The 27,028-nt window shown below is 41.4% G+C and overlaps 1 protein-coding gene across 7 annotated transcripts in view; it reads left to right on the top strand.

Annotated features, from left to right (window-relative positions):
• Positions 1-27,028, top strand: part of Msp300 (Muscle-specific protein 300 kDa) — a 72,537-nt gene that overhangs the window by 11,664 nt on the left and 33,845 nt on the right. For 5 of the 7 annotated variants that reach the window (XM_089867385.1, XM_089867386.1, XM_089867388.1 and 2 more), the window contains exons 3-32: positions 8,767-8,828; positions 8,899-8,994; positions 9,067-9,243; positions 9,308-9,567; positions 9,636-10,104; positions 10,176-10,499; positions 10,566-10,841; positions 10,911-11,213; positions 11,276-11,716; positions 11,899-12,249; positions 12,312-12,611; positions 12,676-14,463; positions 14,525-14,830; positions 15,584-16,867; positions 16,931-17,266; positions 17,328-17,645; positions 17,713-17,846; positions 17,924-18,113; positions 18,175-19,449; positions 19,518-21,113; positions 21,177-21,329; positions 21,392-22,513; positions 22,835-22,909; positions 23,087-23,737; positions 23,804-24,589; positions 24,656-25,147; positions 25,210-25,857; positions 25,922-26,074; positions 26,439-26,603; positions 26,680-27,024. In XM_089867385.1, the coding sequence (XP_089723511.1) occupies positions 8,767-8,828; positions 8,899-8,994; positions 9,067-9,243; positions 9,308-9,567; positions 9,636-10,104; positions 10,176-10,499; positions 10,566-10,841; positions 10,911-11,213; positions 11,276-11,716; positions 11,899-12,249; positions 12,312-12,611; positions 12,676-14,463; positions 14,525-14,830; positions 15,584-16,867; positions 16,931-17,266; positions 17,328-17,645; positions 17,713-17,846; positions 17,924-18,113; positions 18,175-19,449; positions 19,518-21,113; positions 21,177-21,329; positions 21,392-22,513; positions 22,835-22,909; positions 23,087-23,737; positions 23,804-24,589; positions 24,656-25,147; positions 25,210-25,857; positions 25,922-26,074; positions 26,439-26,603; positions 26,680-27,024 (14,876 nt within the window). Of the gene's footprint in view, positions 1-2,566; positions 2,829-8,766; positions 8,829-8,898; positions 8,995-9,066; positions 9,244-9,307; positions 9,568-9,635; positions 10,105-10,175; positions 10,500-10,565; positions 10,842-10,910; positions 11,214-11,275; positions 11,717-11,898; positions 12,250-12,311; positions 12,612-12,675; positions 14,464-14,524; positions 14,831-15,583; positions 16,868-16,930; positions 17,267-17,327; positions 17,646-17,712; positions 17,847-17,923; positions 18,114-18,174; positions 19,450-19,517; positions 21,114-21,176; positions 21,330-21,391; positions 22,514-22,834; positions 22,910-23,086; positions 23,738-23,803; positions 24,590-24,655; positions 25,148-25,209; positions 25,858-25,921; positions 26,075-26,438; positions 26,604-26,679; positions 27,025-27,028 lie in introns of those variants that run through there. The other 2 variants (XM_089867390.1, XM_089867389.1) reach the window with 2 other exon arrangements.

Raw genomic sequence — 27,028 nt, forward strand, 5'->3', positions numbered from 1 at the left:
CAAAATATTATTAGTCACACTCTTAATTTAATTACGATTAATTTCATTTCTCGTGAATTAAACTGTGGTTTAAATCCAGTATGCTTTCTATCATAAGTTAAGTTTATAAGTGATATGTTCCATAAGTATGACACTACCTATACAAGTTCGTAATGCTACTGAGAGACTTACAGCTCGAGATAACTAGTTCGAGAACGACGGAAGCGAGAATTGAAGTCCTACACTCGGTAACAAGCTCTCAGTAAGCAGTGACAAATTTATGGGGACATATCTTATGAGCTTATGATTCTATCAAAATTAACCATTATTTTAAATGTCAAAGTATTTGACACTTAATTAGTTTTATGTTCGGTAATGATTAAAAATAAACGGTGACGTATGTCTCTTGATATTTTAAATCTGTGTGTGGTTGTGTTGGTTAGGGTGTCACACGCGGTTTATTGAAATTTATTTGAGAACCCACGCTTTTTAAATAACGTTGATTTATCTGGCTGCTACCTCCTATTCGTTTGGGAAAAATTTAAATAGCAATTGAAATTCAAGTTGCCCTTTCTCGAATATCTGGCGCCAGAATTATGTTTCTTAACAGTTTGCGTTTCTCAAGCTGACATCAGTCAGTTTCTACGGGAAAAACCTTGAAAACCAGGTTTAAGTTAACTGTTTTGAAAAGCAATTTTAGCTTTTATTTATATCAATTAGGTCGGAGTATTTATAATTATAGTATTTCGAGTTATGATTGATTATTTTTATTTATTAAGAACCCCTTAAATTTGGCCTTTAAATCCCCCGCTTTAATTCCGTTAAATTTTAAAAACATTTACAACAAATTTTCAATTTTCCATAAAATTAGAAAATAGTTCATTATCTAATAACTAACTTAATGAATATTAACCACGTCGTACAGCGTCATTTCAAAAGTCTGCCCTACTAACAATTAAAGTACATTTAAAATTAATTTCTTTCATTTCTTAAAAATTATATAAAAAAACTCCAGTAAACTTTTTTAATTAACTAACTAATTAAAACTAAATTATTAAATATGTATTATCATTTAAAAGGCGCCCGTTTAGATGGAGCTATCTTCGCAAAATCCTCTAAACAGCTGATCCCAAATCCGAAGGCGCGAGAGATTTAAAAAATAACAAGATGGTATACATATAGAGGCCCTCTCCATTAGAGAGGGACGCTACGTTTCATCTGCCTTCCTCTCTCGACATGTAATTGAAATAACCAAACTATTCCCAATATTGAAACTGTAGATTTAAGTGACTTAGTTTAGAATTAGCCGTGTAGTTTCGCATGAACAAGTTGTCCACTCTCATCTCAAAACTCTGGTTAGGTTGCCATGTATTATAAACAACATAAGTTTATAAGATATGTTCCATGATAAGTATGACACTACCTACACAAGTTCGTATTGCTACTGAGAGACTTACAGCTCTACAGCTCGAGCTAATTCGAGAACGACGGAAGCGAGAATTGCAGACTACACTCGGTGGTTAATTTTGCATGCAGGACTTCCATCTAGTCCAATTTAGTCTGCATTACTAAGCCCAAATTTGACAGCAGCGCCTCATGCACCAGGCCTCCCTCGCTTTACCTCCTCAAATCTATGACCTACCTCACTCACTCACTTCACGACAAGCTCCAGTTTCTAAGTAACCAGTGACAAACTTATGTAAGGAACATATCTTATGAACTTATGATGGATGGTACGACGCGATCGTATTGATTCTAGTCCCGGTGTATGGGTTGAGGGTCCGTGGAGAGCGTAGTAGCATAAATGGATCGATATCATTGGAGGAGGAGAAGGAATCGCGTAAAATAAGGTCTGTACCCAGAATGTTCCGTTTCCCCGCGCAACGCGGAAGTCTTCCACGTAGAACCAGCACCACCACCAGCACCCATCCTTTCCCATAATGCGTATCGCGCTGCGGAGCATGGCGGAGCAGCCAGCTCACGCGCAATCCAAGAAATGTCGGCTACTCCAAACGCCGCCGCTCTTTAATTAAACTAAAATTAAAATTAAACTAAATCATCCTTTAAAGGTTAAAGAAGGCGATTGATTAGTCGGTGTTCGTGTCTCGGTGTTGTCCATCCAATGACTTTAAAGGGACTCGCAAGGAAGTCGGTATTTTGGGGAACACCGGTCGTGACTCGAGCGAATTAGTACCACTTTTAAGAGGCAGGTGGCGGTCAATCACGCCCGTAATTGCGACCGACAAGCTAACTTGCAGACGCCAAAAATTCCCGCCCCCTTCCTTTTGATAAGTTATTCTTCATTGTGATTTAACCCATCGCGAAAATTTTCCGGCTTAATTTTCGCTCAGTCATAAAAAACCCGCGCTAGTGAACGGTCGCTGATTCGGTCCAAACGTTGATATCGTGTTATAATGCGCTGAAATATTGTAGGTGTTTTCGTCACAGGGGGTTTGAAAATATTAATCGTCGCTTACCCCCTCCCCCTTCCTCCCCCCTGTCGTTTAGTTTCCGATAAGAAATCTCAATTTATTTATCTATCGTTTAATGACTACCGTGTTCGTACGATTTCTTACTTGGTAGGACTTCAGTATGTCGAGATTGCAAGCCGGTGATATTGTTTTATAGCTTGGCGCGAGTTATGGATAGAAATGATTTAACAAAGTCATTACCTTCGACGCCCCTAATTGACAATGCCAATTTAACCCTGGTTAATACGACGCCCAGATCGCCGCGTTTGCCCAGAAGTTCCCAAGTGGCTTCTATCATCGCCAGTCATAATATTCAGAATGGACCCATCGATGTCTGTTCCAATAGGCAATACGAAAAACACGTGGCGCAAGCCAGAGGTAATTGCCATTATATTGTCTTCTTAGTTCTTACATTGTCATTCTCAGTATTGCCTAAAAATTGGTGGGACATGCCCACATTATAGCCCAATGCACTAAAAAACTGGTATTTTTAGTCAAAATAAACACGTTAAAATCCTTAATATCTTTGCGTTAACCTAACCTAATACACGCGAAAACAAACAAGGTATTTGCAATTACTGTTTTGATAAATTATATTTGTACATTATCAAATGAAATTACGTTAAAATCAATATGGCAACCCATTTTATCATTTCATAAGGCCTTAAAACTCTCTAAACAGCGTTCCGCTGATGCTATTAAAGTAGTTGTACAAACATAATGTAGTGTGACCTACAAATTCATAGTGAAATGAAAACGGCAAATGTTCCCAGCTGTAGCAACCCTAACCCTAACGCCGGTTATAAGCTCAATCGATTTAGAAAGTGTGTACTGTTCGGTAAAATGACCCATATTTTGATCATACGACTAACCTTTCCGTAACCTGAGCTTATAAATACGCTTGTATCCTATCATTTCCAGTATAAGGATATTGACCCTCCCCCCACCTTGCAATGCCTGACTAAACACTTTCTAGTCAATGGGAAAAGACCACGGAAGCCTTATTACACTACGAATGTCGCGAGAGATTGGACAGTACACCCCTCTTAGTATGAATGCTAGCTAGTAATTCCCACTGTAGTCCTTTATTATTATTATTATTACGGTTGAAGTATCCATCCCCTCGAATAGAATGTAAAACCCTCTCCATCTCAATATCGGAAACAATCGGTTAACAATTTTCAAAGCCGGCGGCGATGGTGGTGGCGTCTACGACTGCGGTGAAACAATGTAATTGAAAGAGAGTAATCTGACACACTAACTTCCTCCTCCGTTGTTAGCCTATCAAAATTGCCGGGTTATTATTTTCCTAGGAGGGTTGGGAAAAGGTGGTACTGCTGTGTTTATTTACTATACCTGGGCTTTCGTTTTTATATCAAAGTCATTCGAGCAAATCGCGGTCGAGTCGACTACAGTTTGACAATTTAAGTTGACACTGCGAGTGAAGTTGCCCGTTTAAATACTCTGTTTGAAAAAGAGAATAGTTGACGTGACACGAGCGAGAATGTATAGGCGAAACGTGACTGGAATCTTCATTTTGCCTTAACTTTCTACTGCAAATGGACTATGCTTTTTTTTTTGAGGAATTTACGCGTCTTGCCTTTGAATTTCTCAAATGTCTTCTAGACTTTGAATGTTTGCGAAGTTTTTAGTTTCGTAATTGACGGCTTACTCAGGGTTGAACCAGATTTTTCATTTCAAAATTTTAAATTATTCATTTTGCCTGGCTACTTCTAATTTCTACTTCATTTATTTTCTGTTACTTCCTCTACTAATTACCTCTAAACTAATAAGAAATTTTCCTTGACTTTTATTATGACACACAGTCACAGTGGCAACCCTGTTAGTTATTTACTTATTTGTGAGGCAAGTTTTAGTAATATTTCACAACGCGGAACTTCGGTTTCCAATAAATATGTTTAACTTTTTTTTTTGTTAAGATTTCGATTTTTGGGTCGTCAATATTTATTGGCAGATTAGAAATATAATTGTTATTGATTGATTGATGTTATCTACTATTTTACCTTTTTCTTCATTCTAAAGGAAAGTACCATTGATAAGATAGTGACAGTATGTTGTAGATTTTCCGAACCCCTTCACTATTCAAACCCCCTCGGAATTCAACTTTAATCGAGTTGATTATTTGAATATATCATTCGTAAATGCATTACTATAAGTTTATATGTTCCTTCCATAAGTATGACACTACTATATGCTTTGTAATGTTACTGAGAGACTTACAGCTCGAGAAAACTAGTTCATTTAGAACGACGGAAGCGAGAATTGAAGTCCTACACTCGGTGGTGGTTAATTTTGCAGCTAGGACTTCATCTAGGTCCTATTTAGTCTGCATTGCTAAGCCTTTGACAGCAACGCCTCACCAGGCCTCCCTCGCTTTACCCCGAATCTATGACCTACCTCACTCACTTCAAAATTACAAGCTCCAGTTTCTGAGTTACTATTGACAAACTTATGGAAGGAACATATCACTTATGAACTTATCTCGTTACTTTTAAGTACGATAAGAATTTTTCGTTCATTAGTACAACATTAGTTATTTTCTTTCTGTTAACTTGGTTGTGTGCGACTTTCTTCGTGAACTTTCATTAATTACATCATCGAAAAATGCTTACTACACACAGCCGCCACTTTTTGTTCCTACTATAGTTTACAATTAGTCGACAAAAAAAGGTAGGCCTATGACTTGAACTTGGCATACGGACAAAAACTATACCATGGCTTTCTCCGTCATGCTGTATCCGTGAATTTCTATAGAAATGGTCCGAATGTGCTTATAAAACTAGTCTACTGTTCGCGGTTTTTACGCCAAATTAAGTTTTCCACTCTCGCGCTTCACAGTGCATTGGCCTTTAAGAGCTTCGAGGATTTTATTTCAAGTTACACGATAATGTATTAAAAATAAGCGTAGAATATAAGTTTGGGTATACATTACCAGTTCATTGACAAAATTATTATTGCGAGACTTTGCCTTTAAACCACAAAATACCTTAGACCCATTTAATTTTAGCTTAGGTTTCTTTTTTCCTAAAAATGAATTTATTAATATTAATAAAAAATCAGTACAATTTTAACGATTTTTTAATTGCTTTACTAATTAAGAGATATCTCTCAATTTTAGAATTTCACGCATGATGCCATTAGGTATGGTGTGTTTGTGTGTGGCGGTGGACGATTTTTTTATATTAAAATTGAAATATTATATTAATTTAATCTGGTTTGTCGAGGCTCGTAATTATTACAAAAATATTAAAAGATTTACGAGAAGCCGAAGTACTTCGACGTAACCTTGAGCTTGGTGTCAATCCCCACTGAAATAATATTTATAGAGCTCGAATTGGCTTTGATATTTTATCCGTTTTAAGTTAGGCCTAGTTGATAAGAATAAATATCGCTATAAATGTTTATAAGCCTCGTACGAAATTTCCAGAACTATTTTTTGATTCTTAATAACTTAATGCGGTGGTGTTTATAATATCCTTAAATTCTCCCTTATCTCACTATGAGGAATTACGTCAACCTTATACTAGACTTGATTGTAAAATAATAATTCGAGGGGTAACCAACCAACTCGCTCTAAAGTTATTATTGGTTTACGAAATTCTGTTAATTTCTTCGTTGTAAAATTTAAAGTACTAAAAAGTGGCGTACCTCTCGAATAACTATAGTTCGTATGGAGTTAAATTATAGTGAAATATCTTTGACGTTTTAATTATAACCTTGAAAAAAAAGCTTGGCTATGGAATTTAACGCTAGATTAGGTGTTAAGTGTTAATTGATAACGAAACTCGTTCATTAAAAAGCAAACTGAAATAATTATTCACAAAGATTTTTTTAATTTTAATTTTAACGCAAAATATTTATCGAGAAAAATTTATACTACTACTACTCTTTAAGGAATCTAATCTAAAATTCCAAGCTCCCTTTTTTCACTATTTGCTGAATCTCGGTAGCTAAATATGCATATTTAATTTTTGCTTTAAATATTTATGATAATTTGAATTAATTATCAACTTTTGATTATCATAATAAACCATCTGTCCCTGAGAAAAACCAACCAACGTAGATTGCAGACATCTCTGGGAGATTTCGTGAATCTCGACGCTAAAAAAGCGTGAATTGAGATTAGAAATAACAAATAAGTCTGTTAACAGATTTCCAATGATGGTGGTCATTTATTTCTAATATCACCTAATGTAACTGTACTATTGTTTTAAAGTTAACTGCTTTTTGAAGGTAGGAAGGCAAAAAACAATCCATGAATAATCATTAATGGGCTAAGTCTCTTGTTAGTAGTGCACGGTAAATATTAGAATTTAAAAGTAAAAAAAAAAAAAAAACATTTTCGTTTTCGTGATTTTTTTTCACCTGCGAGCTTCGGTCACGCAGCGGGGGTGGACCATAAACTTAAAATTAAGGTAGCTATAGTTACCTGTAGTTGCGGCCGATCCTTAGTTAGTCTTACCATTGAAGAAGTTACGTTACATCATAATTGCAAATACGAAATTGATTGGTGGTAGTTATTTGATTTAAGTTTTAAAAAATGTTACGAATTTTCCAGCCCTTTTTATCCACGAAAGCAAAGTGTACTGTATTTGAACTCTTGAAGATTTGGCACCTGCGGGTTTCCTAAAAGCGCTTCTCGAGTTTGCGTTTGATTTTAGCACGACTTTAAAATGTTTGATTAATGATTATGCAAATTGTTTGAGTAACCTTTTTAAGGGTTCAGTGTCTACCTGTTTTTTTGATAGGCTAGGACGACGGTGGCAAGTTTAATTTAACAATACGTGTTAATTGAAATTAGTTGCTTAATGACACATCGTTGATTTAGATGTTAGTTACGTTTTCTCACTATTCCTATTTGTTATTTCCATTTGTCTTAGTTATAAATGAGGTGGTATAGATGGGTGGGCCTAAAAGAAAACGTCATTAGACTAATTTGTAAATTCTCGGCAACACCCCGCTTATAAAACTAACAAACTAAATTTATGCAAAGTTGCCTGTCAAAAAGTGTATGTATGTAAAAATGTAGCGAAAGACGGCTAGTGGCTCATCAATCAGAATCTTTCGTAAGAGATTTCCGGTGAATAATTGAAAAGACGTTAAATTTTTGGGCTTTCGTAACTTTTCCACACCCTAAACTTTCTTCCATTCACGCGTTATCTAACTAACCCTTGTATTCATTCGCCTTTGGGCTTATATTGAATCCCTTAATGATTTATTAATCACTCGGCGCGCAATTATTACTTCGTATAGACCTTTGTATCGTGCCACCATATTTTCTCCTAATCGCTGTAATCGAGGGGTCTAACACTAACCAGCCTATTCCGGGAGTATCGTTCTTCTACGCAGTACAAAATCGACTTTTCAGTTTAATATCGATATTGCATTGGCGTGTTTAAGGTTTTTGCTTTTTTCGGTACAATTTTTCTGATATAAAAATGACCAGGGTTTTATAAAAAGCGTGCTTAGGGTGAATCTTCGGCTATAATATGCCCTAGTTTCCCGTTTTTACCGTGTGGTTTTTTTTTTCAATCGTTGGGATCCGCCCAAATTTTCATCATGTCCGATGGTGAAAGTTAAGAATTTATTCGATACTACCATGACAATTGAACCAAACATTCGTATGCGGAATCACTAAAACCAGAACTTTATAGGACAAGTGAAAATGTCTTTTAAGTTTAAATACTCCCTCTGAAACCTAGTCTTGATTTGCTAATAATCTTCCGTGTCTGGAACGATAAATTTATAGCAAACTCTTTGACCTTTGACCTATAGATGGTCCAAAACCTGCATGGCTATTTTAGAACTGACCCCATTGTAACGAAGGCGTTTTCCCTTTCCCCCGAAAAAAGGGAAAGATGCTGGCCCTGCGTGCCGAGTGATTTAGTGAATCTCCCCTTCATTATCCATTATCCGGACAAGCGGACCATTTGGTCAATCCCCAAATTTATTCTCTGGCCGCCAACTCATCCTTCTTATTCTATATGATAATACACCCCCCGGCTCCGCTCCGAGGACCAGGTGACTGTCTTTAGGAATAAAGGTGTGACCATCTGGCTTTGGTCCGCGCGTTTTAGTAACCTCCCACGCATTTAATGATGTCTTCGATTGTGGGAGAACAATAAAGGGCTGTTATTCTGGTTACGCGTTTATAAGTTTTTCTAAATCATTAATTATAATTCTCGCTTCGGATAATTGCTTTAATCCAAAGGGTTGTTCGTAGGAAACGTCTTTATTATTAATTAAAGTTTTTCTTATTTAGTTGTATGCCTATATCAATTGTTTTTGTTTACAGAGGAGCAAGAAAGAGTTCAAAAGAAAGTATTTACTAATTGGGTCAATCATTTCTTAGCCCAGGTATAAGTACCTAATTAATCGTTCTTGAAATTGGTGTGACACGTTTTACAACTTGGTATAATGTTTTTAGCATCAACCACCAATTGGGATATCCGATTTGGTGGAAGACTTGAGAGATGGCACCGTACTTATCGCTTTGTTGGACGTCTTGGCCAACGAAAAATTGGTCAGTTTTTAACCGGGTTAAATGTCCATTAAACTAAATTAATCTTGCTGTGGAAATATTTGTATTAATTAGCACGCTGAAAAAGGTCGCAGACTACGCCGACCACATTTTCTCAGTAACGTCAACACTGTTCTGAGATTTTTGGAACGGAGGAGAGTCAAGCTCGTTAATATAAACGCGACCGATATTGTAGATGGGAAACCAGCCATTGTTCTTGGTCTGGTTTGGACCATCATTCTATGCTTCCAAGTACCCCGGATTTTTTTTTTTGGGTTTTTTACGTAACTGTTCTAATTGGGTGATTGCGTTTTAGATCGAAGAAAATACTCGACTACTGGCGGAGCAATATGGCCGCGTGGCGGTCAGTAGTTCTAGTAGCGTTGACAGCGTCGGATTGAGCGCCCAAGCCGGTGTCAGTCCGATGCCCAGTCCAGATGCCGGTCGGGCCAAGATAGGGGCTACGCCCACCGGAGTCGCCACTTCAACGCCAGCTAAAAAAACTTCAGTAGCCGAAAAGTGGAAGGGCGGTGCCAGGAAAGCTTTGTTACAATGGGTTAAAAATAGCATTAGCCAGTAAGTAACGTTTAAAAGCCGTCATCCGGGTTGACGAGGTTGGTACTTATCCCTTTTGTTCTCGTCAGACGTTTTGGCATTCAAGTCAATGACTTTGGAAAGAGTTGGCGAGACGGAATGGCTTTCTTAGCCATGATTCAACGCATTAAACCGGGACTGGTGAATTTCGAAGCCTTAAGACAAGCCTCTAACTTGGCGCGTCTAGAGTTGGCCTTCCGATTGGCCGATACCGAATTGGGTATCGGTCGTTGGTTGGATCCCGAAGACGTCGATGTCCCTCACCCTGACGAGAAGTCAATCATGACCTACGTGGCCCAATTTCTCCAAAAATATCCCGAGACTTACGCGGCCCAAGAACCCGAAACGACCGCCACTAGCGCCCCTTCTCTGCTAACCGCTTCCCACTCGCCCACCCTTCCCACACCTCCGACCCCGAGAACGAACGACATCGATATATTGGCCAATTGGCTCGATAGAGCCGAAGCCGTTTTGGCCAACACCAATCAACCGGTTACTAACTTCCAATGGGAATACGCTGTAAGTTAAGCTAACCTACTCCCTCCCGTTTAAGAACTTGGGCGCTTCGCCTAAAGTCCTTTATCTCGCAGCAATTTAAAACGTTCGTCCAAGACAAAGAATCGCAACAAGATCTTTACGACAAACTCCGCCACAAGTCCATCCAATCGCCGAGTCACGTACCGGACTCGGCGTTGCGTCAAGCTTGGCCCAAATTGGATCAACGTTGGCGAAACGTCGAAGAAGGCATCACGCGATGGAGATGGAAACTGGACAGTAGTATCTCCGTGCCCGGTTTCCGCCAAATCGCCGAATGGATCACTCAAGCGGAGCGCCACTTGGGAACCGAGTGTCTTCCCAAAGGAAACAGAACCGATCTCAATCGGTTGGTTCGATCTCGGCTCGAGGAACATCAAGTAAAAATTCCCAACTATCGATGGTAGAGAAACGAAGTTACAAAATGTTTTTCTCTATTTACCTAGACCTTTTTCCGAGATCTCGAAGGTATTCATCAACGTTTTAGGCAGCTACAGAGCACGCCGGAAGTCCAACAAATGGTTCCGGAACACGTTCAAGATTTAGCCGATCGCCTCAGGAAAGTTACGATTGGCGCTCAGCAAAGAGGCCTTTTACTGCAATGGGAAGTCTTAAAAATAGAACTCCTCGAATTGATCTCGTCCGTCGAAACCAATCTAAAATGTTGGGATGTAAAATACGGTCGACAAGCTGATGTTCAAGCCTTATTCGAACAGAATCAGGTACTGTTAAAATACGTACAACCTTCACCATGTAGGCTAAAACTAACCTCCATTCGAATTTGATTGCAGGACCTTGTCGAAAGGAGAAAAGTCTTCCAAGAATTTGAACGCGTCTTTTCCGAGTTGGAAAGAACGGCCGAGGCCTACCAAAAAGTGGCCAGCAAAGATTTTAAAGAGATTGAAAACATGGGTAAGTTCCTGAGTTACGTCAATGATCAATGGAAAATTCTCTCGCAGCAATTGCATTCGGCCGAGAGTGGCGTCCGAGACGTCGTCATTCATTGGGAACGCTATCTCAACGGGAAAAGTCCGCTCTCTGATTGGATGACGCGAGCCGAACGCGTCGTTAACCTTACCGAAGACGAGAAATTAGTAAGTCCTACCCGAAGAGTTGTCCCTAAATTGGAAGTGAACTGACGCGTTTTTCTTGGCAGGAATTTTTTCAAGATCTTCCAACTTGGCAAGATTGCGTTGGTTCCGTCCTAGAAGCCGGCGAGTTCCTAGTGGCCGTGTGCCGCGAAGACGTCTCCTTGGAAATTAGGAAACAAATCCAAGAGATTCGTAGGCGATGGGAATCATTGTATCCCAAGATCCAAGAGTACTTAACTGCCGGCGAGGCTCTTCGAGCCAGGCACCAGTACCAGAAAGATTTAGTTCAACTACAACAGTTTGTGATAAGAATTCGTCACCTGTTATCGACTCAATTGAAATGCAACCCCGCCGAACTACGGGACGCTAGCGTCAAGTTAAAAGAAGCCACCATCGACCTCGACAATTACCATAAAGTTTACAAGGGAGCCTCGAAGAAAGCTCAAGCCTTGGTCAGGGATCTGACGCCGGTGGAAGTCGAAAGCGTCATGGAAAGCCTTAAAAAGGTACATTCATTTTAAAGGAATTTCCCCGATAGCGTTACGCTACTTGATATTATCGAAGTGCTTCGAAATTTAATTTATTTTCTAGTACTCGAAATATTCTAGAAATTTCATTGATAACGATTGATTGTGTTTTATCTTTTTTTGACGCGGGGGAAGTATTCTGATATCGTTCTTGTTTACAGACAAAAGACGAAATGATTACAATAAAGTCTAACGTGTCAAATCGCATTCAAGTCGTCACGCAGTTGATAGAAAACATGGAAGCGTTAATCCCCGGAATGGCGGAAGTTTCCGCTTGGTTGGACGAAGCGGAAGCGCTTTTGTCCTCCTACATCGTTCCTAGCAATCCTGATCAAATCAATACTCAACTCGATAAACACAAAACCTTCTTCTCGCGAGTCAAGTACTTCAAATCCTTGCTCGAATCCAAGAATAAAATTTATCGCTCGATCGTCGAAGACGCCGCTTCGACTCAAGTCACTGACACGGCCGAAGTCCAACTGAAAATGAAGTTCCTTAACGACCGTTTCACCGTAAGTACCCTTAATTATAGTTATCCTAAATTAATGTCATTGACACGTTCTGATCGTTAAAGGGATGCGTTACTTTGGCCCAAGAATGGGAGCAAGCCATGGAAGAGGCGTCCGAAAGATGGAAACAGTTTAATGACAGCGTTTTAGCTGCCAAAGAGTGGCTTCAAATGGCCGAAAAGTTGATCGTCGAAAGAGCGTCTGGCGAGAAACAAATTCAGGCCCAAAAAGACTTTTTCGATCTTCCTCACGATCATATCATGACAAACGTCTTGACTTCCGGCGGAAACGTCATGGCTACGCTACCGGACATAAGCCAAATCCCCGTCCAGGAAACTGTCAAGTCTCTTAAAGAAAGATGGGACGTAAGTAATCGTTGAAAGCGACTAAAGTTAACTCTATTTTCACGAGGCTCTTACCTATTTTTAGGCTGTTCACCGTGAAATGCCGCAACGCATACTTGTCCAGGAGTTTTACTTGATTGAACAGCAGTTTTCACGTGAAATTCATACGATAGAAGTAGAGCTTAATAATGAACAGCAACGTCTTGATCAAGGGTCCGATATGGACAGCGTCTTGAAACAGCACAAGGAGTTCTTCCAAACTGGTTCCGCAATGTCTTCCATTCAAGATAGTCTCACCAAGATGCACGAACTCTGCGAGAAGTACCAGACCATCGTCCCGGATGGCGGTACCTTGACTCAAAGTTATTCCCGATACTGTCAAGTCTGGGAGGATACTGTGAAAAGAATCGGGACTGTCCACGCTCAAATGGATAAATTAATGGAAGATTGGCAAGAGTACTGCGCCAAATTTAACGCCGTTTTGACCTGGATGGATGAAGTCGACGCTAGCGCCAAGGCCTTAACCACCGACTTGTCGACGGAATCAGAGTTTGACGTTCTCAAGGAAAGATTCGAAGCCATTTGCGCCAACGTCGACTCTAAACGCGGCGAAATTAAGTGGTTGGTACAAAAACTAGAAGCGATGTTGCCAAAGTTACCGGCCGATGACGCCGTTATCGAGAAAGAGAGACTGGACGCCTTACTCTCGAGGTACAAGACCTTGGTACCCGTTATTGAGACGACTGTATCATACACGGAAACGGTCTCCAAATGTTTCGTCTTCCGACAAGAGGTTCATCAATTTGGCGAATGGTTGAAAGGAATCAAAGAGGCGGCCGAAAACGTCGAGGACGTGGCCCACGATGACCTCGGTAAACTTCAGGAGTCGATTGAAAAGCAGCGGGCAGTCGTCTCCCAGTTGGAAGCCGAACATAATAAAATGCGAGCTAGCATTCATAAAGGGAAGGAGTTAGTTAAAGACCCCAAAGCCCCCGCTTTCATCACTTCCGACGTTTCCAATCTAGAAATGCATTGGGAGGAATTCTACCAAAAATCCAAAGAAAAACTCCAAAAACTTCAAGACGCCGAAAAGTCTTGGAACGACTACGAACAACAAAAGAATGAGATTTTACGGTTGTTGAAAGAAGCCGAGGAATTACTGAAAAGTATTCCAACAGCGCCATCCCCAACCACCTTGGACATCGACCTGAAAGCCAAACAGGAAGCCAGCATCAGGTTACGCGAAGCCACTGAAGAAATGCTCAGAAGATTAAGAGAATTGAGCGAAGATTTGAGAAAGCAAGTGTCTCCCGAACAAGTACCTTTACTCGAGAAGGAAGTAGTCGAGATGGAGCAACAAGTCCGCATGGTCTTAACCACTATGAAAGAGAGAATCATTTACTTGGAGAAAAGCACTCAGAAGTGGACCAACTTTAACTGTAAACTAGACGAGTTTATGAAATGGTTGGATAAAGCGCAAGGTGTCTTGGAAAACATCGTATCTGACGCGACGCCCATGGATGAGAAACTACTTTTAGCGGAAGCCTTGGTCGCCGAAATAGAGAAACAGAGGTACGTCTTGGACAACCTGGAAAGCGAGAGTAAGGAACTGGCCGAAGAACAACCCGACAACAGTAGCGTTCAGGAATTGAACAGCCAATTGGGAACCTTACGGGAGAAGTTGGATTTGATAGAAGTGACTACAGTCGCTCAGAAGACCACCATTTCTAGAAAGATCGCCACCGCGGAAAAGGCCCAAACAATGCTTCAACCAGAATTCACGGAAATCGAGCAAGCGGAAGCCAGAATACAAGATGGTATCCCGAAGGTCGTTAACCTCGAGGACGCTACCGAACGTATTGTTCAATTAGAGGTCAGCTTCCAAACGTCATTTTCATTAACCCGCCGTATTTAATATGATTATTATTTTCCAGGAGTTCCAAGAGCATTGTAGAAGAAAAGTCGCCGACTTATCGGACACGATTATCACCATCGAAAGCGAAGACAGCGAAGCGTCCAAAGACTTCCAAGAGTTGCAAGATCGTTGGCAAGTCTTGGTCGACACCTTAACTCAATGGATAAAAAGTCTGCGGAACACTGTTAAGCGCTGGGAGGAATTGGAGACACAAGTGGAAGAAACTACCACTTGGATCACGAAAACGGAACAGAAAGCCGTCGAGGAACCCGTTTTGGATACGGCCATTTTGAAAAAGTTGGAAACTCAAAAGGACGAGTTAAAGGTAGGCGTAATTTCATTCTTTCTCGAGTGTTATTGAACTAAGGGCTAGTAATACAATAAGTCTAGAATGCGAGAGACTCTTTGACTCGCTGCTGTCTCAGCTCAGGCGCTTAGTTTATTAAAAGATCCCCCTAATTTTTTTCTTCTTTACTCTTTGAAAATTCGCTGCGAAAGATTCTGTATGAAAGTCTATCAGATGAAGCTAGCTAGGCTCGGTTTTTTTTTGCCGAGCCACGACTTAGGCTCTTTTAAAAGCTGACACAGCTCCATACACGTCTTCCTCTCCGTCTCCTTCGCTGTTGATATATTTTTAGAAAATAAGGTGGTGGGGATGGCAAGAAGAACAGCGCGAGGCGGGAAGGCTTTCGGTTCACTAAATTTTGTTTTGAGATTTTTTTCTCATTTTGAAGCTCGTATTTTTTTTATTATAAATAAGGGTTGGGTTGTTGGTGGTTGTAGAACTATAATTAAATGAGGCCACTGTTTAGGGGAAAGGAAGCTATCATATCGTTACTTCTCTAGCGGGTTCCGTCACCATTCGACGTTCGAGACACGTGAATACTAGTTGCCGCGATTTCCGTTAAATTATGCTATTTGGAATTTAAAAACGCTAGATAAAAATGTGAAAGGGAAAGAGAAGTACGTTTATTTATTTATTATTTTTGGGGTAATTGATTAGATTTATGTCATGTTTACCATTCCTTTTCGGTCTTTCGATTCTACTTTTGTCGCAATAATTATTTTTGGCTTGTAGAATTTGGTGGTGCAAGTCACCGAACGCCAGCAGCAACTCGGCGCTCTTCAAAAATCTTGGGATGGGTTAGCGGCCGCGATGGCGCAAAAGGCGCTGGCCACCGTTCAAGGTCGTCTAGCCGATCTGCGACAACGTACCGACGAGGCTAATGAACTGTTCCAAAGTAATTTGGCTCGCGTGGCCGGAGTGGTACGGGATCGCGAAGACTTACTTCAACGTATCGCCCAATTTACCACCTGGGTGGACGACGTCAAGTCGCGAACCGAGAAGGTAGAGGGCGTGGTCACCCCTCATACGGAACCCGTCGTTAAACAATTACAAGCGCTTCAATCCGAAACGGTTGAGAAACGAGAACTATTCAATACTATTTACAATGACGTTAAGAAACTTGACGAGACTTGCGAGGAGAGCGAGTTGGTTCAAGTGCGGGATAGTTATTCGCACTTATCAGCCGCGTACCAGAAAACCGAAGATCTACTGGAAGATAAAACTCACACCTTAAACCTTCTGATCGAGTTTCAAAATTGGTTGCGCGATCTGAAGGAACAGTTGGAGTTATGTTTGCAAAGAATCGAATCGGCGCCCGTCACGCGTCAAACTCTCAACGAAGTCGAGGAGGAAGTCAAGACAATTAGGACGCAAATTGAAGAGAAACGACCCGGCGCTCTTCAGTTGGACGAGAAGTTAAACAAGGCCGGATTGAAATTAAAAGATTCGTCCGATAAAAATCAGACCGTGGTCGAGTTACTGGATAGTTTGGACACTTTCATACTAAAGGTTGACAGGACGTTTAGTGAAAAGACGCGAGAGTTAAGCAAATTAGACAGCCAATGGAAAGAGTTCCAAGATAAAGTCAAGGAAGTCAACGATTGGTTGAATAACTTGGACGATCGACTGAAAAAAGAACCAATAACGTCAGAGTCTTACGAAGAAGTTAACGTTCTCGCTAAGCGCTTTAAAGAGTTCGAAGATAGTCTACCGACTTACCAGTCCAAGAACGAGGAGGCTCACCAACAAGGACATTCTCTGATTGATTCGGACGCTTCGTCTTTCGGTACCGTTCAAAGCACTCTGTCCAGTTTGGATAAGAATTGGGAACGCGTCACCAGCGAGGTCACCGGTAAAGTTAAATTACTAACGACCATCGATGACCTGTGGAAAGAATGCAGGCGCTTGGAAGCGGAACTAAGAAAGATTCTGAACTCGGCCGAAGAAGCCGCCAAAAAACCCGATATCGTTTTGTCCGATCAGACCCAAGTTGAACAAAATTTGGAGAAAGTCAAAGTGAGTTTATTTTCGGCCATGTTTGAAACTCCCAACTAATTTTACAATTGCTATTACGTTTAGGCCGCTTGCGATTCTATGAAGTCGAAACGCTCAACGATGGAAAGCTTCGCCCAAAAATCTATGGAATTAGCCGATAAGATGACTATAGTCGAGACCATGAATCCATCTAAAGTCAGGGAGAACTTTAAAGAAGTTCAGGACAATTGGCAACGCATTTGGGATCTATTATTGCAAAAACTTCAAAACTTGGAATCTCAACTGGTTCTTTGGCAGCAGCTGGCCGACTGCAAGGAAGAGCTAATCACGTGGTTGTCGGATGTCTGCGACGGAATGTCGGCTCAAGTTGAAAGCATGTCCGATAAAGAAAATGCTCAGGGCATTCTAGACAGATACAAGGTGCGCCGCGCGATAGTTAGCGGAAACCATTTTGGAAGATTAAAATTATTTTTCATTGCAGACCGAATTAGCTAGTCACCAGCCCAATTTGTCCAACATCTCGGCCAAATGCGCGGCGCTCTCGAAACTTAATGACGACAAACCAATCGAAACCTTAAACTCTCTACAATCAGTTTTAAAATCTTATTTCGATCAAGCGGCCGAAATGTCAGCCGCCTTAGAGAAATTACTGGGACAAGTAGCCGGCGAGGAAAGCGAAATTAAACTCGAGATCGGCGCTATCAACGATTGGTTGAAACATACCAAAGAAGCCGTCACGTTGTGCGATGACAGTAGCGGAGACGACGAAGTCATTTTCCAGAGATTCGAAAAATGTCGCGTAAGTTCAATAACAATTTAGTCGGGATTTAGTTCTGGTTTAAATTTATTTTAAATTGACGTTACAGCGATTAGACTCGGACATTGTGGCTCACGCCTCGGACATCGAAGAGATTTCGAATAAGTTGCAGACACTCAAAAAAGAACATTCTACTTTAGACATTAGTGGTCTACAGAAGGAAGTTAATGGTTTGCAAAAACGGTCAGTTAAATTTGAATAGCCTGATTTGAAAGTATGAAAGTTTGAACTGAGATGATTATTTTTTATGTTTATTAAAGATACGACTCGTTGATGTCGCAAGCCCATAAAGTGCAATTCAATTTGTTCTCGATCCTGGAACGTCATTACCATAATACTTTACAAGACTTTCAACAATGGGTTCTCGGTCAAACGGAAAAGATCATGTGGTGCAAACCCGATCTGGCTGGAGATCGTTTTAGCTTGGAAGCCAAGATGACCACGCTTGAAGTATGAAATAAAATATATAATGAAATTGTTTAGCCGATGGTAATTTTGATTTTACGAATAGGAACTGGAGGGTAACTTGCCGCAAGGCGAAGAGAAGAAACTACTTTTAGAAACGGCGACTAGCGCCATTTTGAGGGCGGTTCCGGCCGAAAGGCATCAGGAACTTCGCGTTGAAAGCGACCAAGCCTTTGCCGAATGGGATTCTTTTTCGAAAAACTTGGAATCAACCAAAAGTCACTTGCAAAAGTCCTTAGCCACTTGGAAACGTTACGAGAATTCTTTGGAGTCGTTAAGTTCTTGGTTACGAGACACCGAAGCGAAGGTTAAAAGCGAAACATCGCCCCAACTTGAATTGGAAAGTCTCGAGCAAAGAATTAACAACATCAAAGCCCTTCAAGAAGACGTTACCAAACGTCGAAGCTCTCTAGAGAGTTTGACTCAGTTAAGCCAAGAAATTTCAAAGGAAAGCCCCGAATCCCGAGTCGCTTCCCAGGTTGGACAATTACAAAGCAGGTTCAACAACCTAGAGAGACTTCTGGAAGAATCTCTTAAACGAACCCACCAGTTCTTGAAGAACCAAACAGCCTACGATCAAGCCAAAACTGATCTCCGCGCCTGGTTGACCATAATGGAAAGAAAACTCGGAACTTCCATGGACACTACCGGTGATCGTAACGCCTTAAACGAACGTCTGGAGACTCTGAAAGATCTACTTAACCGCAAGGAACACAGTTTGGTTCTTCTCAACGCCGTAGTTGACAAAGGAGAATCTATTTACCCGAACATGAGTGCCGATGGACGCGACCAAGTGCGATCGGAAATCCGATCGTTGCGCGAGGAATGGGAAAGTCAATGGTCCAAGGCCAACGAAATCATTAAGGCCATCGAGTGTTCGCTCATGGCTTGGAGCACCTTCGAAGACAGTTGTCAACAGGTTACAAACTGGTTGGCCGAGATTTCCTCTAAAGTCAAGGACCAACTGGAGTTGCAACCGACATTATTCGACAAGAAAGCTCAACTTCAACAACTGAAATCGGTGTCCTCGGACGTGGCCTCTCATCAGCCTTTAATTCAAAAACTGAGAGAAAAAGCGGCGGAATTGGTCGATACCACAGCCGTACAACAAGTAGACGATCTTCAGAGTGGCTGCGATAAGATTTGGACCACTTTGAAGAGTAATATCAAAACCAGCGAAGATCACGTTCATAATCACGAAACTTACCAGGAAAAATTGGAATCGTTCCGAGAATGGATGCATTCGTTTAGATCTACGATTGACGTCACCCAAGAACATATGGATGTTGAAACTCAAAAGGCGAAAGTTGAATCCATTTCGGTAAGCCTCGGTTAAATTCTTTTTTTTTCTTAGGTAATTGAAATATAAACTTGGCATTACAATTGCAGGGCGTGATATCCAAGAAAGAAGAAGGCGATAGAACTCTGCAAGGTTTGATGTCCCACATGAACGCCATTCTTGATGAAACGAGCGAGCCCGGTCATCCCGCTATCTTACAAGAATATCAGTCCGTCAGCGACGAATGGTCCAGATTCTTGGACCAATGTGAAAAATCGAAGAAAGCGTTAACCGCGGATTTGGCCGAATTGGAACAATGCCGCGTTGACTTGTCGACTTTCGAGGAATGGTTGGTCGTCAAAGAAACTCAAGTACGCGAACAACCCTTGAAAAATACCTTGGAAGCGAAACAGCAACAAGCCGAAAAACTTAAAGCTCTGGACGAAGAGATCAGAGAGAAAGAAGGAGATACCACTAAACTGAACGGGCAAGTAGAAAAACTTCATGGCGATATAACAGTCGCCGCACAATTGTCCAAGTTGAGCAGTCGTTACCAATCTTTGAAGAACTCGGCCAAAGAACTCGTTCGCAAATGGAAAATGTACGTCAAGGAACACCAAGACTTTGAAACTAAAATACAAGAAGCCGATAAATGGTTGACTGGATTGGAAGCCAAATACTCCAAGCTATCCGAACTGGAAGGCGACAAGAACGCTCTGCAACAACAGAAAGCCAAACTCGAAGCTCTCAATGATCAACTGATCCAAGAGAACTTTGAAGGTCTTTTAGAAGCCGGAGAAAAACTCTATCCGCACACTTCCCCCGATGGTCGGGAAACTATTCGCCAAACATTGAGGTCCTTGAGGAATCGCTGGGAAGCTTTGACGGAAAACGTGGCGTCCATGCTGCGTCGTTTGGAAACTTGCCTTCAGCAACTCGAATCCTTTTCGCAAGGTCAAGAACAGTTGCAAAAGTGGTTGAAAGACACGGAACAATTGGTCGAACACAATACGGACCAGAAATGCACGCTACAAGAAAAGAAAGCTCAACTTCAATCGCACAAGGTACTCGTACAAGACGTCCTGGCGCACAAACCTCAGATCGATAACGTCTGCGAAAAAGCTGAACAACTTTGCCAAATCACCGGAGACAATCGCGCTCAAAAGTTTGTGGATAACATGAGAGAGGCTTACAAAAGCATGTGCGCCAAAGCCAAGATGCTACTCGAACAATTGGACGAATGCGCGCAAGAACATCAAAGCTACTTGGACCTTTGCAAAGAGTTCCAAGATTGGCTAGCTCAGTGTCAATCGAAACTGCAGGAATGTCGGGACACCATGGGTGAAAAGAAAACGGTTCAAAACCGATTGGAAGCCTTGCAAGAATTGAGGAACACCGAGAGCGAAGGCGATCAGAAACTAAAAGCCTTGACTGAAAAGTGCCAACGAGTTTGTAGTAACACTGCCGATCACGGCGCCGATGTACTTCGAAAGGAGGTTCAAGATCTGAAGGATTCGTGGAGCAGACACGTCACTTCTACTTCGGAAGTGCAGCACAATTTGGAAAACGTCATACAACAGTGGACGGGTTACGAGGAGCAATTGGACAAGTTATCCAATTGGTTCCGAGACACTGAAGCCGCCGTTAAACAACCGCAGTTGCAATCGACTTCCGAAGAGAAGAATAAATTACTTAAAACGATACAGGTATATTTTCCATCAGTCTCAACTTTAAGTTTAATGTCTCTAATGTAGTTGATTATCTTCCAGACCTTAAAAGAAGACATAACGAAGAAACAGCAAACGGTCGATAGTTTCACCGATCAAGCTCACGCCTTGCTGCAAGCTTCCGGTGTTGAATTAATCAGAGGTCAAATCACTCAATGCAATACGAGATATCAAGCTCTACTTAGTAACGTTAGAGTAAGTACATTAAAATTGAATTTAAATTAATATTTAAGTTAACCGCGGGTGATATTTTTTAGTCCTTGTTGACCCGATGGGAAAGCATAGCCGAAGATCACCAGAACTACTTGAAGATGGTCGAAGAATGTTCTAAATGGATCAACGAGGGCAGCGAGACGCTCAAGTTCTTGAAAGATGATGGGAAACTTGAAGATAAAATGCGCAAACTGAAACCTCTAGTCGCTGACAAATCGCGAGGCGAGCATTTATTAAACCAAACCATCAGATCGGGCGAGCGGTTGTACCAGGACACAGCCGCCACAGGCCGGGATCAGATTCGTCAAGAATTGAGACAATTGCGAGATCGCTACGACGTCTTTGTCCAAGAATTAGGCGATACTCAGAAACAACTAGAAACCCGAAACCATCAATGGACAACTTTCATTGACATCATGAAACAAATGCTGAACTTCTTAGACACGATGGAAAAGTCCGTTCAAGAAGACTTGGGAAAATTACCCCCTCTTCAGAACGTTCGAGAAAAGTTGCAAAAATACAAGAACTACAGCAACGAGATTGCCTCTTACAAAAGACTCTTGGAATCGCTGCAAGACAAAGCTGAAACTATGAAAGCCCTCGGAGACGCCGATGAAATGTTTTCCAAATTGTCTAGCGCCACATCCCGCTTCGACAAACTAGTAGAGAACGTCAAAGACTTGTCCAACAAATACGAAAAAGCTAGCGTATTGGGACAAGAGTACGAAGAACAAAAGGAACAATACGCCGTTTGGTTACAACAAGTACAGGACAAGCTACTTCTCTGCAGTGACTGTAGCGGAAGTCGCGCCGCGCTTCAAGCTCGTTTGGACAAACTTCAAGAGGTCGAAGATCAAATACCGGAAGGCCAAAGCCTCCTGACCACCTTGGTGGAGACGATTCAGAAGTTGGAAGAGTTAGTCTCGCCTCACGATAGAGACGATTTGGAACAATACAGATCGGCCATTGGTCAAGATCATTGGAGGTTAACGAGCACCATCGAATCCACCAGAAGACAAATCGAAAATTATCTTCAACAGTGGTCGACCTACGAAGAACAGTACCACAACTTAGCTGGTTGGCTAGAAGTTGCCGAAGCTGTTATCAAAAATTTCACACTGAAAACAACTTTAGATGAGAAACAAGAACAGCTAAAACAATATCAGGTAAATTTTTTATTTCTCATTAAAATCTTTAAGGTGGTTGGTTTAATTTTTGACAATAACTGATAAAGGGTTTCATTTTTGATATTAACTCACGAGGATTTATTTTTTGACATTAACTGATTAGGATTTTTATTTAACAAAAGTTTTTGGTATTATAATTTGAATTCCTACGCATGTTTTGTTTTTGAAACTTCACTGACTTTGGTTTACGGGTTCTTTCACTGGGATTTATTTCACCGATGTGGAGTGGCACGATTTTATTCTTTTGTTTTATTTATTTTTCCCCGATCTTTTGCTTTCGGCATGTAATTATTTCGGTAGACTGTAGTGGATGATTTGCAAGTGAACTACAACACAGCTCCTAAACTTTTAGAGGTAGCTGAGGCTCTAGAGAATGTGAGTAATTCAGTTTTCGTAATCAACCCGATTCCCATCAATGTCATTAGACTTAAAATCCCTGTTCTAAGTCTAATGGCGTTCTGAAGAAATAGGGTTGATTAATCAGTTTGAGTTTGGAGAGGTTTTCTTTGTACTTTGAATTGAAATTGACAGTAAAATTCGAAAAACCAACAGGACCTCCTTAAAGAACTGAAAGGCGGGGAGCACAACGTTGATAAATTATCCGACGAATCGCAAGAATTAATCGAAGCCAGCGGAGAAATTCGCATTTCCATCGCCGTGGCTCAAATCACCACCAGGTTCCAATCCCTATTAGCAACGTGCAAGGAATTGGTCCGCAAGTGCGAACAGCACGTCGAAGACCACGTCCAATTCCAACAGAAGCGGGACACTTGCTCGCAATGGCTCGGCGATTCGACCGAGAAAGCGGCCGACATTCAAGCCATGCCTTGCGGAAATCGAGAGGCCTTGCAGAAGAAATACGTCAAGAATAAGGAACTGTTGCAAATTCGTAACGAGGGTTTGAATCTATTGAACGCTACGGTGCAATGCGGCGAGCGCTTGCAAGTCGGAACTTCACCCGAAGGTTGGGATGAAACTCAAACTCTCTTGCAGAATCTACAAGCGCAGTACGAGAAAATTTTCGAGGGTTCCGCTCGACTGGATAGGTCGTTACAATCCACTCTTTTCCTTTGGTCGGAGTACGAAGAGTTGGCGCAAAGATCACTGGCCTGGTTAGACACGACCAGTAAACAATTGTCCGAAACTAAACCTCAACTGGTAACCACTTTGGACGAAAAGAAGGCGCAACTCAAAACGTACAAAGTAAGTTTGCTCTCTTATAACCGTTACGGGTTATTCCTTCGAGGCTGATGGCATTTTTATTTTCAGACTCTTTTACAAGACGTTATTAATCACCAACAAAACATCGAAGACGTTCACGTGAAAGCGGAAGCCTTGTCCGATCGGGACGAAGATGTTGATAAGATCTTGAAAGACATGATTCAACGTCACAAGGACTTATTGGAAAAGGCGACATCCTACGTTCAACAATACGAAGACATCGTTGCCCAACACGAAGAATTCACCAAGCGAGTCTCTGAAATCTTGGATTTCTTAAACGCGACTCAAACCACGATCGCCATGTGTTCCGACACGGCTCTCGACCGAATCTCTTTGCTAAGTAACCTAGAACGCGTCAAGGCCATCGAAGCTAGTTTCGCCGACGAAGAGCCGAAACTTCGCGCCACCGAACAGCAACTCGAGCGTGTCCTCGAAGGAACTTTATCAGTCGGACACAATACCGTCCGGGCTGATTTACTGGCTGTCAAACAACAATGGGAGGTGACGAAGGACATGGCCTCCGCTACCGAAGCTTCTTTAGTGGCTTTGGTAGATCAGTGGCGAGAATACGAGGAAAGAGTCGAGGAAGTTCAGTCTTGGATGCGGGACATGGAAGCGTCCTTGCATATCATTCCTTTGGGAGCCAGTCTCTTCGAGAAACGCGAACAGCTAGAAAAACTGAAAGGAGTTCAAGGCGAGATACGCGCCAAGGAGTTGGAGATTGACGCCGTAACTGACAAGATTCAACAATTACAAAGAGGTCCCAGCGCTCGGCGAATGAGTCAGTTGAGCGAATTGGGTATCCGTTATCAACAGCTAGTATCAAACACCAGGGTAACGTATCCAATTGTAGTAGTATTCGTTCATTTCCTCGTTAGACTTACGAAAATAATTTTGTAGGAGGTTGTGGCGAGATGGTCTCAGTACGTCAACGACCATCAAGAATTCGATAACCAACTATCGGAGTGTCTTCACCAGATGAACTCGGACACGGAAAAACTTCGCGGTGGTAAAATAATAGACGGAACCATCGACGAATTGGAATCTAAGTTGGCCGTGGTTCAAGACATTACCGTCAGGAAAGATGAACTTCACGCTAAAGTTCAGAGCGCCATGGAACAATCTCAAGTAGTTTTGGTTGGAACGGCGCCATTGGGTCATCAACCCATCACCGAATCCGTTCAAAATCTTCAAGAAAAGTACAACGCTTTAGTCGCCGATTTAGCCTCGACTCGAGCCTCCTTGGACGAAAGCCTCCACGTATGGCGGGCCTTCATGGAATTGGTTCGACAAACCGCCAGAACCGTTGACAACCTGGAAGCTAGTTTGAAAGACGCTAGTCAACCTCAAGCCACGTTGGCCGAAAAGAAAGCCCAGCTCGACCGCGTCAAAGTAAGTAAAATAATACAAAAATGAACCGACAAAACTTAATTCGTTATTTTTAATTACTTCAGAGTCTAAGTCACAAAGCTAATCAAGAAAAACTGGAAGTAGATCAATTAACCCATAGAATGACGGAGTTACTGGACGCGGGCCACGAAAGCAGTTACACGACCCAAGCCGCTGATGTCATAGCGAAATACCACACTTTAACCGAGTCGATTCACAGTCAAGTTGGTCAAAATGAACAAAACTATAAAGATCATTTGGCGTTCAAGAACAGTTGCGACGATTTGGTTTCCTGGATGCGTCAACTCAGAGAAAAGGTGCCACCGCTAACCAGATCACTCAGTGACCGATTAAATTTGGAGGCCAGCGTTTCCTCATTGGAGGATCTCATTGCCAAAAAGACTCAAGGTAAATTAAAGCTGGACACGATGCTGCATTGCGGTCAAGTATCGACCACTTCGAGCTCCGAATCGGGCAAGAAATTAATCGGATCCGACGTGGAAACTTTGCAAACCGACTTTAACCATCTCTTCGGAGAAATCCAAGAAATGAAAGAAAAGTTGGAGAGCGTTTTCATCCAGTTGCGCGAGTTTAAAGACGAATACGAACGCGTCGGTGAATGGCTTCAACTTATGGACGGCGAAGTTAAGGCCCAAAAGGCCACCTTGAAGTCGTCCCTCGAAGAGAAGGAAGCCGCCGCCAAGTACTGTAAAGTAAGTCGTTTGTAGACGAGTTTAATCACATGAACTGGCGCTTTAACTATCGTGATATTTCCAGGGTTTGATGGAAGAATTAGAGAAAGGTAAAGACACGGTCGACAAGTTAACTGTCCTGGCTCAAGGACTCTTAATGTCGCATTTGGACTCTTACGTCCGTAACCAATTAACAGTCGTCAACAACCGATATCAAGTCATTGTCAATTTGGCCAAGGCAGGATTTTTTTCTTTTATATTTTTTGCAAATATACTCTCGTATATTCCAGTAAAAATCCTCAAGGTTTTCAAAAAATGATCTTTTAATCCCTAAATTTTTTAACCCAAAAGACGTGATATTTTCTGACCAAATTATCAATATTTTTATGCCAAAAAAAAAAAAAGAAAAAACAATTCAATATTTGAATGAATATATTTATTTATGGTTTTTATAAAACTTTGATATTTTACTGGTATATTTTATACTCCAATAATAAATGTTTTGCTTTTACTTTTTTCATAATTTTTTGCACCATATATTTTTTGATTAAATTGCATACGTTTGAAATGAATATAACTTGTCTCGTTAATTTTTTTTAAAGGATGTCGTAAGTAAAATAGTTCAGAACCACGAATTACATCAGCAGTTCCGCGAGAAGTTGATTGAAAGTAAAAAGTGGATTGATAATGCAACGGCCAACCTCGAGAAATGTATTTCTACCAACGGTAGTAAAGAAGAAATTGAGGCGCAACAAACCAAAATACAAGTTAGTTTTTAAGCCTATTTATTTTAGTTTTTTTTCTTCTGTTTTTCTAAGCCTAAAACTCACGCGTCCACTACAGGAAATATCTAAGAAACAAGAAGAGGGTCAGGCATTGGTCCACACGACCTTAACTTGCGGTGATAAGGCCCAAAGAACAACTCATCCTTCGGGTAAAGATAAAATTGCCATGGAGATGCACGACTTGCAGTCGCATTGGGATCGATTGGTCGCTAGCATTTCGGACCGTAAAGTCTCGTTGGAGACTGCTCTACTTCAATGGGCTGATTTACGTTCCGCCGAGGCCAGAATCGCGCAATGGCTACAAGACCATCAAAATCAACTGGAACAAGTCAAGAAGATTCAAGTCACACCATTGGCCAAAGAAAATGTCACTCAACGAAGGGCCAAATTACGGAAAGCTAATGTAA

Source organism: Phalangium opilio, unplaced genomic scaffold (genome assembly GCF_054372755.1).
Source record: "Phalangium opilio isolate 3A_F unplaced genomic scaffold, DU_Popi_V2 ptg000002l_1, whole genome shotgun sequence".
In the NCBI taxonomy this organism is placed as follows: domain Eukaryota; kingdom Metazoa; phylum Arthropoda; class Arachnida; order Opiliones; family Phalangiidae; genus Phalangium; species Phalangium opilio.